Source organism: Schistocerca americana, chromosome 3 (genome assembly GCF_021461395.2).
Source record: "Schistocerca americana isolate TAMUIC-IGC-003095 chromosome 3, iqSchAmer2.1, whole genome shotgun sequence".
NCBI classification, from domain to species: Eukaryota; Metazoa; Arthropoda; class Insecta; order Orthoptera; family Acrididae; genus Schistocerca; species Schistocerca americana.
The window spans coordinates 427441453-427459390 of NC_060121.1; the positions used below are offsets into that span (position 1 = coordinate 427441453).

The window sequence follows — 17938 nt, forward strand, 5'->3', positions numbered from 1 at the left end:
AAGGCGGGTGTCGGAAGGTGGCGAATGCCATGCCAGGCACAGAAAACCCGAAAATCCTCACTGCGGAACTACAGACCGTTATCCGAGACGAGAATCTCTGGCAGACCTTCAATGGCAAATATTTTTTCTAAGGCTGCGATAGTGGTGGAGGTGGAAATGGAGTTGCAGCGGACAATATATGGAAATCTGGAATATGCGACGACGACAATAAAAAACATGGCATTAAACACCGACCCAGCAAAATCAACGTGCACCCGTTCCCAAGGGCGAGCACATGGTGGCCAACAGGCAAAGGAATGTCGTGGAGCTGCCTGCTGGCGTTGGCAAGAGGGACACGTCTGCGTGAGGCATTCAATCTCCTGAGTCATAGCGGGCCAGTAGGCGAACCAGTGAGCCAAAAGCTTCGTCCAGGATATCCCCCAATGACCTTGGTGTAACAGGTGTAGAACGTGCTGACGTAAAGACTGCGGAGTGACGACCCGTGGATGCCCGTCGTCCGAAAGAAGTAGAAGGACCCCATCAACCAACTGAAGCTGATGACGGACAGTAAAGAATTGACGAAACGCCGCAGAAGCCGTGGGAGGCGGTCGTTCGGGCCATCCATTATGCACGTGACGACTGACTTGTCGGAGCACCTCGTCGTTACTGGTTGCGTCCGCTACCCGAGAGCTGGTAATGGGAAACGCCTCTACTGCGGCCTGTGCTTCTTCGTCTACGTGAAAACACAGAATTTCCTGTTTGTCGAAATCCAAATCCGGTCCCCATGGAAGGCGGGAGAGGGCATCAGCGTTGGCATGCTCGGTTGTGTTGCGAAAGTGGATTTCATACTGGTATCGTGCCAAAAACAAAGCCCAGCGCTGAAGACGGTGAGCCGTCCGGTCAGGGATCTTTGCTGCAGGATTGAATAATGATATGAGGGGTTTATGATCCGTAATGAGGTGAAACTTTGTACCATACACAAAAACATGGAACTTCTTTAAGGCGAAGATGATGGCCAGGGCCTCTTTTTCAATTTGGGAATACCGGCGTTGCGTATCAGTTAATGTTTTCGATGCATAGGCCACCGGGTGCTCCGACCCATCTGCCTCCCTGTGAGCCAGGACCGTCCATATGCCTGTATCCGAGGCATCCGTTGCAATGACGATTTGCTTAGTAGGGTCAAAACGTGCGAGGCACGGGGCCTGCAGTAATTGGGGTTTCAACCTGTGGAAGGCGCGGTCGCATGCCGGCGTCCACTCGAAAGGAACCCCTTGTTTGCATAGCTGAGACAAGGGGGCAGTTGCCGTCGCAGCCGCGGGTAAGAATTATCGGTAATATGAAATCTTCCCCAGAAAGGAAAGAACTTGTGTCAGCGTTGTAGGTCGTGGCAGCTTGATGATGGCTTCTATATGTTTCTCTAACGGACCAACACCCGAACAGGAAATGACGTGGCCCAGGTACTCAATTTCAGGTTCGAAAAAACAACATTTTTCTTTTCTACATTTTAGGCCAGCTTCCCGTAAGACATGGAATAAAGATTGCAGGTTGTGAAGGTGTTCCTCCGTCGTACGACCCGTCACCACGATGTCGTCCAAATAGTTAATGCATCCATCTACTTTAACGACTAATTGTTCCAAAAACCGCTGGAAAATAGCAGGGGCACTGGCTATCCCAAACATAAGGCGTTTCAGACGATATAACCCGTGCGGTGTGTTGAGGGTCAGGAACTGCTGAGATGCGGCATCAAGTGGGAGTTGTAGGTATGCTTCAGCGAGGTCTATTTTCGAGAAGAATTTTCCACCCTTCAATTTGGACAGCAAGTCCTCCGGCTTTGGAATAGGATATGTCTCGATCTCTGATTGGGCGTTAACTGTTACTTCAAAGTCGCCGCAGAGACGGAGCTGCCCTGACGGCTCCCGAACAACGACGAGGGGAGTAGCCCACTGACTAGAAGGAATAGGCTCAAGAACGCCACTTGCCGTGAGGCGGTCCAACTCCTTCTTCACTTGATCTCTGAGAGCTAAAGGAACGGCACGGGCACGAAAATACCGAGGCCGCGCATTCCGCTTGAGTGTGATGTGTGCCTCAAAATTCTTTGTGGAACCGAGGCCGGGGGTGAACAGGTCTGCATAATCCTGGCAAAGCCTATCCAGATCCGAGTACGGAACCTCGTCCGACACCAAATTCACAGAATCGTCGATTGAAAAACCAAATTTCCGCAATGCGTCCAGCCCAAATAAATTCTCAGAGGAATCCCTGTTAACGACTAAGAAGGTAACCTGCTGGGTGACATTCCGGTATGTCGTCGGCAAGTCGACTTGACCGCGGACTGGAATGGAATGTTTACCATAAGCCATGAGGCGTCGCTGCGTGTCGTGCAAGGGAGGAGCGCCAAGTCTCAAATATGTGGCGTAATTTAGAATGCTCACGGCTGCGCCAGTGTCGTCCTGTAATTGAATCGGTTTTTCCGCAGTCAGGACTTCAATAAAAAGCCTATTGGTGGTCTCCTGATGATCAATACCGGCGATCAGATTAACATCCATCGGAAGATCCGAAGGTTGCTGCGGCCGGCGGGACTTTCGACACACAGAAGCTAAATGGCCCTCGAAAGAACATTTGTAGCAAAAGGCCCATCGATCAGGACAGTCATCTCGTTGATGTTTTTTAAAACAATCAGGACATGATGGCAAACGTTTTGGCACCCACGACCGGTTTGAGCGGTTGGAGCGAGGTGGCGGACGGTTCAGCTGAGTGGACCGGCGGCCTGCCCGCACTATCGCTATTTCGGAATCATCACTCGGGTGGGCCTTAGCCGCCGGCTCTAATGTGTTTACATTGACTGCTGCAATGTCGACCCATGATTCTAGTTTCTTGCCTTTGTGCTCCGTGCCAAGTCCAAGACTTTATCCAATGAGGGGTCGACGAGCTGAAGGGCCTCGTGTTGGAACTCCCTGTCTGGCGTACCCCTGATTATCATGTCCCGGATCATTTCTTCGGCGTAGGAGTCCTTATTTTTAGAGGTAACAAAGTGACATCGTCGCCCCAAGCCTTGCAATTCCGCTGCCCACTCTCTATGCGTCTGATTCGGCTGTTTCTTGCATTGGTAAAAGGCGACTCGAGATGAAATAACATGGGTATGGCGCTGGTTATTATTTAGTGAGCAACGAGCGAATCTCGGCAAAAGTCAGCTCCGAAGGTATTAATAAGGGGCCCAGTTTGCACCAGAACCGATAAATCTCGGGTTTAGACCAAGACAAAGTTTTCATGAGGCCAACGTCAGTTACCTTGAAAGCATGGAAATGTTCCAGCAATCGGGATTCGTAGGCTTCCCAGTCCTCTAACGTTTCTTCAAAAGACGGAAACGGCGGCACTTGCTGCGTGGTCTGCGTCTGCATGAACCCTTGTATAAGTGGCTGGAGGGTGTTGAGTAGCAGCCTGTGGTTCTCGTCCTGCTGCTGCAGAAGTTCCTTGAGGGGATCTTCCAACGTCTCCTGGTGCGTGTTCGTCGCCATTTTATTGTGTTATAACCAGGAATAACACAATAACCTCTTCAGTCTGGTTTATTAAATCACAAATCACTTTTTAACAATTATGTTAGCCAAGCGTCTAACCAGGCTCACACTCAGAAGTAATGCATAATTAAAATTTGGTTATACCAATGTCCAAATGTGCATGGTGGGGTGCACGTCCCGTAATTATTCCCAAGTCCAGTGAAGTTCAGTCTCTCCGATTGAAGTCGCAAGATTTCCGCCGAGCAGCCAGGTGACCTCGAGTGGGCGGCGAGTCATCCACAAGCAGCTGCAACACGGCGTACTGCACTTCCCAATGAGAACTGTCGTTTGCGGCGGCGGCCGGGTTTATATAAGGCTTGCTAGTTAATGGAGCCGTCGGCTGGGGTCGCTGTTTTCCAGGGAAAACCAATCGCAATGTTTCCTGGCGTAGCCAATTGCTGTGTGCTGATAAACGCGCGCGCGCGAAGGCGGCCAGCGATGGTAGCCGCGAGCCGCCCGGAGAAGTGCGGCCAGCGATGTATTTCTCGGCCACGTAAGGGAGCGTGCGTGTGAAGACGGCCAGCGAAGGAAGCAGCGGGCCGCCCAGAGAAGTGTGGCGAGCGATGTATTTGGCGGCCGCGTACTGGAGCGCGTTGTTCGGTGTTTGTTAGAAGTGGTGTATACCACAGTAGTCCATTGCTTTCTCAACAGATTTTGGTGTGCGTTTTCCAGCTGATGACATGGCAGCAATGAATGAAGTAAGATTGGAGTGTGAGCAACGCCAGCCCATATTCAAGTGGTACTGGTAGTACGATAATATGATGGAGGTACAATGGTAATGGCGTAGTGTAATTATACCGAACTCAGTCACCAACACGTACACCAATTTATGGTGTTCACGATAAAGTTAAGCCGACAGCAATGTTCAGGACACACGTAAGGAAAAATCCGGCCGACCAAATACATCAACAAGGCCAGCTTCCAGCGGTACTGTGTTGCAACATTTTACTAGATCACCTCAGAATCTGTGAAGTAGGGTGTACGTGGAAGTGGGGTAAACCGATGAAGTGTACGACGAATTCTGAGGGCTGAAAAGGGGAAAGTGTACATTCCAAGATCACTGTATGCTCTAGAGGAGGACGATCAGGATCGAAGGAGGGAGTACTCCGTGTTGTTTGGAGATCTGCTCCTCGATGACGAAGGGTTTACAGGAACAATTATCTTGTCTGACGAGGCGCAATTCAAACCGAACGGTCCTGTAACCAGCCACAACTGCCTGCACTGGGCTCCTGAAAATCCTCACATTCACATGGACAAACAGTTAATCTACTAGGTGTTAATGTGTCGTGTGGTCTGCCATCGTGCGGTTTGATTGTCCCATTCCTTTTTGAAGGAACTATAACTGGTGAGATGTATCTTCACATGCTGCAAACATTGGTTTTTTCTGCCATCCGAGACGTATTTGGAAATGGAAGATTTTATCTACAAGATGCCGCTCCACTTCACAGATATGTCATAGATTGCTTGGGTGAAAATGTATTTGGGTGTAGGATAGGCCGAAGACGAGCTGTTGAGTACCCATCATGATCTATAGGACTTGCACCTATTGACTTCCACCTATGGGGGACCTATAAAAATGATTTTTATCAACAGAAGGCAGCTACACTGAAGGAGCTACGAGAAATCATCGAGGCATCCTCTGCGGCTATCTCTCCTGTAGCACTGGCAGACGTAGTTCAGTCAACAATTCAACGCATCGATGTTGTTTAGCTGCTAAGGGGGGTCACTTTGAGCATGTAAAATAACCTACCCCCGTGCAAAAATTGTAACACTATGTCAGTTTGTTCCATTAATACAAAGAGTGTCTACATTTTTCTGGACCCCTGTATATACACCTGAGTGCAGTTCCCATACGAGCAATAGAATTTTCGTAAAATCTTCGTGTTAATATCTAATTTAATCATCAATCTCCTTAATAAAATGGTTACACAGAGTGGTATCATGGTTACAAAATAGATAAATCACAAGATTAACGTTGAAATATCGGTTGACTCCAAGACGATGTTTGGTGGTCGCTATGGATACTTGTCCGGCGCTGTCTGGTTGCCTTCTGCGTCTATGTCATCGCTGTTTTCTGTATTGCCTTCCAACGACGCCTGCAGATGATCGTAGAAGTTTGGACTGCCGCTGGCCACTGTGTGCCCAATAGATCAGCTACGTAATCGCTTCGCGCCTTTCTCTTCGTTTCTTTTTGAACGTTCCCGCAGTTCTCGTATTCGCTCGGCACTGTGCTTCTTAAGATTTTTAGACTGCTTTCGACGCTAGCATTCCCTTCACTGGCGTTTTCTACAGTTTCGATCATATTTACGATTCATCTGAGACGACATCTTTCATTATTATGTAATTTTCATTTTAGTACCGATTTTCATGTATTTCCGGCTCATATTTTCATCGTCTTCCTTTGTGTCCTATTAAGGATCCGCAAGCTCTAGGTATACGAGTTTCCACGCTACTCCGGTTTACAGCTTTAAACAAAGGTAATTCGCTATAATCACGATCATGCACCTACGCTGGTACGATGACGTCACAGACACAACAAATACTGCGCGACAAACAGGTACACACGTGATCTGTCCACTATTGATTCAGCCATTGTTAATGCTTGTTTCTCATACAAGTAGCTATTAGGGATTGAAATGTGATGGTATTCTGTAACATAAGAAAGTTCCAGCGACTCGAACTGCAACAAGCGTATAGACATTTTCACGTCGAAAGTAATATTTGTTTGCTCGGCTTCTATACCATTCATCTGGAAACATTCATAGTATACAGGACAAACTTGAAGCCAACAGTACTGGAAGACGAATGACGACTTGTGAGTAGGCATAAAAAATTCCAGTTACAATCCCGTTAAAAGCCTGCCTAATACCGACTTCTAAACCGAAACACCCAACTACATTACATTTTTTAAAATTTCCCTGAGAGCTAATGGGGGTGGGGAGTGAGATCCTCCCTTGCTGCCAGGTGTAGGCGCAATTGGTGCGCACATCAGGGAAGGTCTCTGTGGACGCAAGGACCAAGATGAACAGATGGTGACATAGTAGCTTAAGTCAGAAACGCATGTACCAATTTCAATCAAATCTTGCATATCATGACTCATTATGTGTACAAAAATACTTATCGGGTATTATATCCTAACCGCCCCTAGGGGTGGGGTACAGTTGAGAAGGGATAACATGTGAAAACGTCCGAGAATGATTTGTAATATTTAACTAATCCATTTATTTAACTAGAATACTTCAAAAGTATAAAGTACCTGAGCCGTGCGTCACTTATGTTCCCACCATTACGTATTTTACACCCTGTTTTTGACGTACTTCCACGTCACTACGTTAATTTAAATCACTACTGTCACTGAGTTGCTGCTTTGCCTGACCTTGAGCGGCGTTAGCAGCGTATATCGATGTATCCCCTCTCGTAGTGTCTTTGCTCGACTGCTATTACTTCCTGGTCGTTGTCTGTCATAAGGGAGTTCGGGTTGTGAGTTGGGGCTGCTAGTCAGTTGGAATGCGTCTGGAGCGCAGTCTGAACCTGCCAGTCGGGGAGTTGCAATGCGGCACTAGTGCAGTCGGGTTGGAGCTGTGGGGTCTGTGTCGATATAGCTCGCCCGACCATCGCCGCCACGCATCACTTGAGCCGGTCCACGGTCTTGGTGGATCGTCGGTCGGTCGCCCTACCGCAGACGCGTTTTGGCTCGCCGATCGTTTGTGAGTCGCCTGTGTGTGTGTGTGTGAGTGTGTGTGTGTGTGTGTGTGTGTGTGTGTGTGTGTGTGTGTGTTTGCTTCGACTCCAGATTTGTCTTTGTGCCTGTTTAGTTACTGTTGGGTATCGTTCAGGTCTTCGTGCAAGTGTTTGTCAGGTTGTGTGTGTAGTTGGCGTTATTTCCACTGACGACGATTTTAGATGTTGTCGGTATTCTGCGGAGTTGGTCGGTTGCTGCGAACCAGAGAAACCATCTCCACGCTGGTTGTGTGGCTCGTTTCGGTGGTTCGCTGTTGGGGAGGTTTTCCTGTGAGCAACACCGAGTGTTTCTATTGCTGAAATTTAGACGCCACGCGGTGCAATTAACTATATTGGTTGACTACAATTCAAGTGCACCAGCGGAATTTTCTGCCTTGTGGCCGTTAGTGTTTTGGTTACCTGCCCTGGCCACTGACGTAGATTCAGCCAGTGTTCCTTTTGGGTGAAGTTAACTATATTGCCGTATTTCAAATTCAAGTGTACCAGAGGAATTTTATGGCTTGTGGCCGTTAGTGTTCCGGTTACCTGCCCTGGCTACTAACGTAATTTCAGGCAGCATCCTTTCCTCACGTGTTGTCGCTCACCAAAATGGTGTGTAGTTTTGATAGCTAATACATATTTCATTGTGGATAATCACGTTCGTAACTTTTGGTGTTTGAGTTCTCATGTGCCGATTGGTGGCAATCAAGTCGTTTTGTCGGTCGGTCCGTGGCTATCCCCTGGTTGGGTTCCGACGGATCAAGTGTGTAGTTGGGCTCACCACCTGTCTCACCTAAGTGAACGTGGGCAGAGCAGCCTCCCTGGAGGCTTCTGAGTGCCGTTTACTTGTTGTCCTTCTCTCGGTACTTAATTGTCTGTTTATAATCTACCATAGCCAGTGATTTAAGATATTCTTGTTTTTACTGGACTTTATGTAGTTTTGAATTTTGGAAAATCAGTTGTGGGCCTTCAGCCACTTAAATCTTGATGTTTTTCTTCTTTTTTTAAAAAAAAAAACATTGCGGCCTTCTGCCTTTGAGAGGTTATGGTAATTTCTTTTAAAATCTTGGATAATTTTATTTTGGACATTTAGTCGTTTGTATTGCACCTTGTTTATGTTCGTCTATTCACCCTTGCCTTCAGGCTCTACGCCTCGCTGTGAATATATGCATGTTAATTATTTTATTTGCAATTTCATCTGCATGTTTTCACCACTTGAGATTTATCTTGCTGCTTTAAGATTTCTTGTTTGCTGGCCGGACATCCCCGGTATGCGGCCCGCCAAATATTCGAGGTGGTACCTATACTGCCAACAATTGAGTTTAGAGGCCTATCGCGGCCAATACACCGCTACATTGTCGGAGCTCTATCTTTACAAAGCGGAATGTCATGGTTAAACTTCTACATCTACATCTACATTGATACTCCGCAAGCCACCCAACGGTGTGTGGCGGAGGGCACTTTACGTGCCACTGTCATTACCTCCCTTTCCTGTTCCAGTCGCGTATAATTCGCGGGAAGAACGACTGTCTGAAAGCCTCCGTGCGCGCTCTAATCTCTCTAATTTTACATTCGTGATCTCCTCGGGAGGTATAAGTAGGGGGAAGCAATATATTCGATACCTCATCCAGAAACGCACCCTCTCGAAACCTGGCGAGCAAGCTACACCGCGATGCAGAGCGCCTCTCTTGCAGAGTCTGCCACTTGAGTTTATTAAACATCTCCGTAACGCTATCACGGTTACCAAATCACAATAAACAGACAGACCATTCTCCGTTTTTCAGATTTTCCTTGTCTCTTCGAACTCAAACTTTGAATTGTCCCACAATTTGTCGTCTCACCTACTAGTACAGCGCATAAAACACTAAAAAACTCGTGTGACACTCGCAACATAGACAGAATCACGCAACAGAGCTTTCAAATATATGCTCTGGCTCTGCTACTCGCTACAGGACTACATAACTAAACTTATTGTTGCACCGCTTGAAATAACAATGCGTCGACATACTCTACCTCTGTTACGTCTTGCAATAATAGTGTTGCTAACAATGATTTTGAAATTTCGTTAACTTGCAGGACGCTTTCGTGAAGAATGTACAGTGACATACTTTTTTTGTCGGTGAAATTCGCCAGAATAAAATACGCCAGAATTTCGGTCAGGTACGTCCACCAATCAAAATTATGTAATTAAATAAAAATCGTAGATCGTTTCAGTGCTACCTATTCCCACAACCTTAGATTTTTGCGATTGCATCTTTCCTTTAGCCTTACATTACGGTGATCATGGAGTGCTAGGGTGATTTAATCCCACTAGGTAGATCTTGGCCCTTATGACATCGTGGAGGAGACAATGTGGCCCGCGGACTAAAAAGTTTGGAGACGCCTGGTGTAAATCATAGGGGAATCAAACAGTTGCAGCGACAGTCTTTTTTTCCCTAAACGATAATCATTGCTGCCAGAATCGCAATTTTCCTTAGAATTAAGAAACTGTTGTGCGAAATTCGATAGAGATGCAGATCAAAAACGGGTATGAATATATGTTAAATGTGTGTGTGTGTGTGTGTGTGTGTGTGTGTGTGTGTGTGAAATATATGTGGCATATGCGTATGCAGGCGAAGCTGTGGGAAGAAAGCCTCAAGAGTGTAAATTAAATCTGGATGGTTGATTGGTTGGTTGGTTGATTCGGGGAAGAAGATCAAACAGCGAGGTCATCTGTTCCATTGGGTTAGACAAGAATGGGCAAGTAAGTCGACCGTCCCCTTACACAGGAACCATCCCAGCATTTACCTGAAGCAATTTAGGGATATCTCGGGAAACCTAAATCAGGATGGCCGGATGGGGGTTTGTACCGTCGTCCTCCAGAAGGAGAGTCCTGTGTGCTAACGACAGTGCCACGTCGCTCGGTATTAAAAATCTGGAAAATCCATGCATTCCATATGGCCTGTTACACGTTGACAGGTGGGGCAGCCAAAAAGGTTATGCGCCACCTCTCTCGGTGTGAAATCTGGAAAATCCATGCTTTGTGTTGCACGCTGACAGGCGGGGCAGCTGAAAAAGTTATTTGACTTTGCAGAAGACAGAAAGACAAAAACTATTGTATATCCCAAAACACCTGAATAAAACTTTTCAAATTCACTTTAACGCACATTATTGTCTTTTATTTATTTTGTAGATGTAATTGTGTCTGTTTGTACATTTGTGCCTGCTTAGAGAGAGAAAGAGGCACGTCAGGCACAGCTAGTAGTGGCTGACATAACATATCAGGTATTGGCTGACAAGATTTAATTTTAATGTTCTATTAAACTGGACCGGTCTCTAGCCACATGCTCATCTACAGCAGCAGACTGTATTGAAAATAAATGCCTTGCAACTGGTGTCCACTTTTAGTCACCTTGAAGTTCCTGAAATAACTGCTAACCGTAGAGCATAGTGAGTATAAAACAGCTTTCGGTGTATGCCCATACACTTTTCACATAAAGGAGAAGAGAGAGGGGAGGGGAGTTCTACTGCTGAGACGTTCTGAAGCTAATTCATTCATTTGCGGCTAGCTCGTAATTGTTATGCATTGGGATGTTATACCCTTTTCGGGCGAAAGTATCTAGCAGGCTTAGCTATTCAAATTTTTATTGTACTGACAAACAAGACCAAAGACAAATATTTAGAACTGAAATATACAATTTTCTTATTAAAGAAGGTACTGAAATACTTTGAGCTTCTCCTAACAGTTGTTATCGAAGACACATTTAGACATATGCTCCAAACCACAAATAAAAATGAATAATAATTTTTAAAACTCACGTATTTGTTTGCAGGTACCTGCCTGAGTCGCCACGATGGCTGATAAATAAAGGGCGCACAGAAGATGCTTGCGAGGTCCTGGAACGTATAGCGCGTACAAACGGAAAAACTTTGTCTCCTGATATCACGAAAAAAATTGATACTCTTTGTCAACAAAGAACTTCGAAAATGGGCATTACAATCATCATAACCAACAAGAATCTCCTGAAAAATACGATTTTACTTGTGCTCAATAGGTGAGTGGAACAAAATATTAGGTTCATTAATTTGTAGTTCATTAAGTATAATTAGTTCAGATTATACCGAAACTGCTGATTAGAAACTTATGTAGTTTCTATGAATAATATAACTGCGACGGTTATGTGATAAACAACGCCCCACAGTTTTTTCTCGGAATATATTTAAGGTAAGAGTTTGAATTTGATGACAATATCAGTCAACGTTTCTTTTACATGTACTATTTTTGTACGTACTCTCTATTACGTTCTATGGCCTTGAACCAGCGTTGTGTAAAATCATATATTTCCTGTTAGTGGAGCGTTATGTAAGAGCACATATTACCTGCTGGTAAAGCTCTGGTCGCAGTCTCGAAGCCATGTTTCCACTCCATGAATTCCTCTCTCATCATCTTCGAGGTGAGTCCGATGTAGAGAACAGCCAATACAGATGTTTACTGACAGTTATTGTTTCCACGTGCCATTCGTGACTGGAACAGGAAAGGTGGGATCAGCTTCTTGAAGTTTTCCTGGCGTGCTGAATGTTCGATGAGGTTTCGGGATTGCAGCCGGATCATGTTGACTTCTTGCCACGAGATCTCGGCTGGCAATCGTCCAGCCATCTTCAGGTGAGTGTGTGTCACCTGAGACTGCAAGTTCTTTTTTTCTCTTTATTGTATTTCAATGCCCCATAAGGCGCGGGCTGGCAGCAGCTCTTCAGCCGAGAGACAGACAATATGTACAGAACATGGAGACATTTAAAACAACATAAAGGAGGAACTATGGCGAAACAGACATATAAAAGGGGAAACATAATGGAAGATAGCGTAAAAAAGAGGGCGACTAAAAATGGTGATAAAAATCTAAAAACTGTACACAAAAACGACACACTGTGATCATTAAAAGAAAAACAAGGCGAAGTATGGGCAGAGTATAAAAGTAGCGATGGGCAGCGCAGCGCATAACAATCACTGACAGCAACACTACGTACAAGTCCAGCACATGATTAAAATCACAGCTTTTGATGTCACGGGAGAACAGCACCAAACACAACACTGACATAGCACACTAGAACGAAAACATACTGAGAGGTTCTGCCAGGGGGATGGAGACGAGGGAGAGGGGAAGAAAGGGGGAGGGGTGGTGCTCATGGCGGAGAGGGGGGAGATGGGCAGGGGGGCGCGCTGAAGGGAGAGAGGGAAGGACGTGGGAGGGAAACAGTCAAGGAGGAGGTGCAGAGACTCAGTGGGGCAAGGAGGAAAATCCGCTCTGGGAGAAGGAGGGGAGAGGAAAAGGGGGGCCCTGGGAAGGGGGGGAACAAGGTCAGGCTACAGATTGAAGGGCCTTATAAAAGTGTGGGGGGCGGGGGAGTTGGAGATCCAGGCAACACTGGCATAACAGTGGATAGGATAGATGAGGGATTTATAGGTGTGGACGATGGTGTAGGATGCACTCCCATGTCCGACCAGACAGGAGCTTCAGGAGGCAGAGGTGGGAATGGTCTTTCTGCTGGGTGGTCAGGAGATGAGAGGTCCAGGTGAGGTGATGGCCGAGGTTGAGGGCAAAGATCTCAGGTTGCAGTGGTTAGGTAGAAATCATGGAGACGGAAGGAGTGGGTGGTGCGGCCTATGATGATTACCTGTGTTTTGGAGGGGTTGATACGAAGGAACCACTGGTTACACTAAGTGGTGAACTGGTCAAGGTAGGTTTTGAGGGTGCGTTGGAACCATTGAAGGTTAGGATAGAGAGCCAGGAAGGTGATGTCATCAGCATATTGGGAGACTGCAAGTTTCCGGCGTCGGCTTTATAGCAAAAATTGACGCCGAAACGCATGTGCGTTGGCGGCCATCACAGGAGCGTCCTCTATCGAAATCCGCACCCTTTAGAAACACTGTTCTATCTGTGGAGCGCAGGCTCATGCATGGAGGTGAACACTACATGTCCGCCCTCTGTCGGAATGCGCGCTCGCTTGTCTAAAAACCAGACGTCAGACGTCGCTGGATGTGTCATTATGAATAAACTGTCTTCTATCACAGGAAATAAGAGAGATCACTGGGTCCCAAGCCTTGTCCAGTTGAAAACCGCCGTCACGATTTATAAGATTTTGTGCTAGGTGTATTTCCACAGATTCTTTAATTACTGAATCACAAAAAGTTCTAGCTGGGGCTTAGAATTTCATGGCAGAAAAGGCCATAGTTTGTCCTGCAGTAATACAAAGCTTAGATACAGCCGACTTACCGAGCTGCGAAAGGCGAGTGTGGCGTTTGTGTTCAACGCACCTTTCATGTATTGTGTGTGTCGTCTGACCGATGTAAGCTTTGCCACACTGGACATTGGCAAGGAGTTTTGTAAATCCGGCCTTCCACAGACCCACATCATCTTTTACCAAACCGAGAAGGGCACTAATATTCGCTGGTGGCCAGAAGATGAAAAGGCACTTGATTTGGCAGAACTTAAACCGACAGTCTTCTGGCGGTATGTAGATGACAGTTTTATAGTGTGGAAACATGGTGAAGAAGAACTGTCACGTTTCTTGCAACATCTGAATACAATCCACAAGAACATCCAGATACGATGGAAATAGAGAAGGACAGTTTTTTGCCGTTTTTGGGCATTCTGTCTATCGTAAGCCCACACATACGGACCTTTACCTGCATGCGTCGAGTTACCATCACCCTTCACAAACTACTGACGTCCTTAGAGCTTTGGTGCACTGGGATCACGTTGTTTCTGATGAAGACAGAGTTACAAAGGAGCTAAAACATTTACAGTTGTTGTTCAGAGGTAATGGATACTCAAATTTGCAAACCACTAAGACGGAAGAAACCTGACCTCCCACAACATCAAGAACATAAGGAGCTGTTCAAGTCCAGGGCATCCCTTCCCTACGCTGGCAGCCTTTTATCTAAGTAGGCAGAACCCTAAGTAAACATAAAGTTAAATTAATCTTCCGGCCACCAGCGAAGATTAGTGCCCTTCTCGGTTCGGTAAAAGACGATGTGGGTCTGCGGAGGGCCGTGATTTACAAAACTCCTTGCCAGTGTGGCAAAGCTTACAGAAGTCAGACGACACACAGTACATGAAAGGTACATTGAACATGAGTGCCACACTCGCCTTTCGCAGCCCAGTAAGTTGGCCATTGCTGAGTATTGTATTACCACAGGACATACTATGGATTTTTCTGAAACAAAAATCTTGGCCTAGTGAGAACTTTTTGGGATTCAATAATTATAGAATCTGTGGAAATATGCCTAGCACAAAATCTTATAAATCGTGACGGTGGTTTGCAACTGGAGGAGGCATGGGACACGGTGATCTCTCTAATTTCTTGTGAGAGAAGATAGTTTATACATAATGACGCATCTGGCGACATCTGATTCTGGTTTTTAGCGACGTGAATACATTCCGACAGAGGGCGGACATGTAGTTTTCACCTTTATGCATGCACCTGCACTCCACAGACAGAACAGTATTAAAATGAATTTTATCCATAGTGGATGCTATCGAACTCTGTGACTGTTCCTTTATGGGGTTGTAGAAAAATATCCGCTCCCAGTCACAATAAAAGATTGTTTATTCGTCACACGACCGGTTTCGGGCTTGCGCCCATCTTCAGATGTTTATACGTTCATTTACATGTTTGTACTGTTGAAGGTCGCTGTATAAATACAAAAAAATTATTTGCTGGTTTTGTGGCGGCGTTCGTAGCGACAAGCAATTCGCTGTAGAAACGGCTTACGAAGTCACCGCCACACTTTTAATAGCGGGCCGACCGGTCCGCTGGAACAGTGAACAGAAAGATGAAAACCCAAACACTCTGATTAAATAAAAGTCGGTACTTATCTTTATTAACGAAGATACAGCAACACAGTAGTGAACTCCGTGTCTACAGAAATCTGTCTAGTTCGAGTCGGAGCGGCTAGGTCAGCGTCGGCTGACGACAAACAACAACTCTGCTGCGATGAACACACAACTGACTAGCAAGTACACAATTCGGTGGCGAGTATACAACTGAGCGGCGAATACAGAACTGTCCTAGCGCTCGCGACTCCAGCGCTTAAGAAGCCAGAAGCCAGCGGTGGCGCGCGCAGACTTGCGGCGATTTCCTGTATCGCTGGCGCTGCTTATGCGGACGGCGTCCGGACTTTGATGCTGCCAACCTTTTGGCAGCGGGCTCGGTTGGCATTACTGGCTAGGATATAACAGCTGGTGACTACAATTGTGAGTGGTAAGGTAGCATTTGACGAAAATATACCTGTACTTACAAAAAGATGAAGCACCATTATTACAGTTATGCTGTGATGATAGTTTTGACACTTAGTTACACACTTATGGTCTTTTTCACGTCCATATATCAGGTATAGCTCCATATTACACTATTATGATGTGCACTCGTGAAATACACTATGTTTACATACAAACATGTGGGCTGTGGTCAAAGAACTTAGATGTAGCAGATGTAAAGATGATGCAAATAAAACACATTCGCCTGCATAGCATTTATAGGTAAAATTTCATACCAATTTGCCAACCTCTTCCGGAAAACTGGTATTCAAATTTCTTTCAGCACTAACAACAAGCTACAACAGCACATCATCCACAAGAGTAAGACAAACAACCAATGCCACCACAAATCAGGTATTTACAAACTTTTTATGTGACATTTGCCCACAGTTCTACATAGGCCAAACAGGAAGGTGTTTCGCTATAAGATACTGTGAGCATATGGATGCCTTCTGGCTGAATAATTTTGATAAATCGACCTTTGCAATGCACCTAAAAGATCATGGTCACTCAGCCACAGCCACTACAGTAAACCTACAAATACTACACACTGTGAACGAAGGAAAGAAAATGAATCTGCTTGCAGAGCTAGAAATTGATATCCACAGCTCTAATACACCAGACCTTGTTCTGAACGAACAAGTGGAACTTGCAAACAAATCCTATCTTCACATATTTCATGAAATATTCAAAAACAGAAAATAATTATCCTCTGATATAATAACAAAGTAATATTCTATGGAAATTCGATGTAGCAGTCATACAACAGTCCAAGGGTCATTATCATAATTTGTAATAGTCATATTGTAAACACAAGCTGTAACTGGCATTCTATAATGTGCAATAGCTTTCAAAAATTTCATATATGTAATATTATTGCACCTTGTAGATCTAAGTTCTCTGACAACAGTGTGGCTCAAAACAGTTCTAGCTGTCATTTTTCAATTTTTAATTTGTACTAGCTTTGAGTAATTTCATATAAATAACAGCATTGTACTTCCTAGATCTAAGCTTTCCAAAAAAAATGTGAACCAAAAAATTTCATAATGTGTGTCAAGAAACGTCGCAGTCTATAATAGCTGTTTAAATTTTTATGTATGCAACGCCTTTGCACTTCCTGTGGCTAAGTTCTTTGACCAGAACCTACGACTTTCTGTGTGAGCAACATCTTTACATCTGGTACATCTACATTCTTTGACCACAGCCCGCATGTTTGTATGTAAACATAGTGTATTTCACGAGTGCACATCATAATAGTGTAATATGGAGCTATACCTGACATATGGACGTGAAAAAGAATATAAGTGTGTAACTAAGTGCCAAAACTATCATCACAGCATAACTGTAATAATGGTGCTTCATCTTTTTGTAAGTACAGATATATTTTCATCAAATGCCACCTTACCACTTACAATTGTAGTCACCAGCAAATAATTTTTTTGTATTTATACAGTGATCTCCAACAGTACAAACATGTAAATGAATGTATAAACACCTGAAGATGGGCGCAAGCCCGAAACCGGTCGTGTGCCGAATAAACAATCTTTTATTGTGACTGGTAGCGTCAGAACAGTATTTCCAGAGGATGCAGATTTCGATAGAGGACGCTGCTGTGATGGCTGCCAAAGCGCATGCGTCTCCGCAGCAAATTTTGCTATAAATCCGACACTGGGAATATGCAGCCTCCCTCCTACCAACTCTTACCCCACCTTCCTCCCTTCTACTTCTCAGGGCTCCCTGTCCCCTCCCCTTCCCATCCCCTGAGCAGTTTTCCCCCTCCTACATACCTCCCTCTCCTGTGCTCCCCTTCTGTGTCTCTGCACTCCCCCCTGCCTTGTCTTCCCTCTTCATCTCCTGCCCCACCCACCTCCTTCTCTTGCATCATACATGCATGTAAATACACTGACGAAAAGAAATGCAACACCAAAAAAATAATTAGTGTAGAACAATGAAATTTCATGGATACGTTTGTGTAGTAACATATGTAAGTGATGAACATTGTAAAATCACACGATGACATAAGCGAGAGATAGGATTATTACAAATGTGAAATTATGGTACATTAATAACAGGTGTAACAGTTAGAATGTTGAATCCAAGAATGAAAACATGCTTGCATTGAGTTGTATAGGTAGAAGACGTAAGTTTGTGGGATGAAGTAGCATGCGTGTTGCAGCTGGCTGGTCAATACAGTCATGGTTAACGCTGTTTGTGGAAGACTCTGGAATTGTCGTCTGATGATATCCTCTGTATGTTCAGCTGGGGACTGACCTGGTGATTGGGCAAGTCAAGGGAAAATGACACTTTCTAGAGCTTATTGGTATATGATAGCGGTATGTGGGTGTGTGTTATCCTGCTGGATATCCCCTCTGGATGTTGATCATGAATGGC

At 45.2% G+C, this 17938-nt stretch overlaps 1 protein-coding gene across 1 annotated transcript in view; it reads left to right on the forward strand.

The window, feature by feature from the left end:
* Window positions 1–17938, forward strand: part of LOC124607262 (solute carrier family 22 member 7-like) — a 134297-nt gene that overhangs the window by 82962 nt on the left and 33397 nt on the right. The window contains exon 6 of the mRNA XM_047139536.1: window positions 11063–11284. Coding sequence (XP_046995492.1) covers window positions 11063–11284 — 222 coding nt within the window. The remainder of the gene's footprint in view (window positions 1–11062; window positions 11285–17938) is intronic.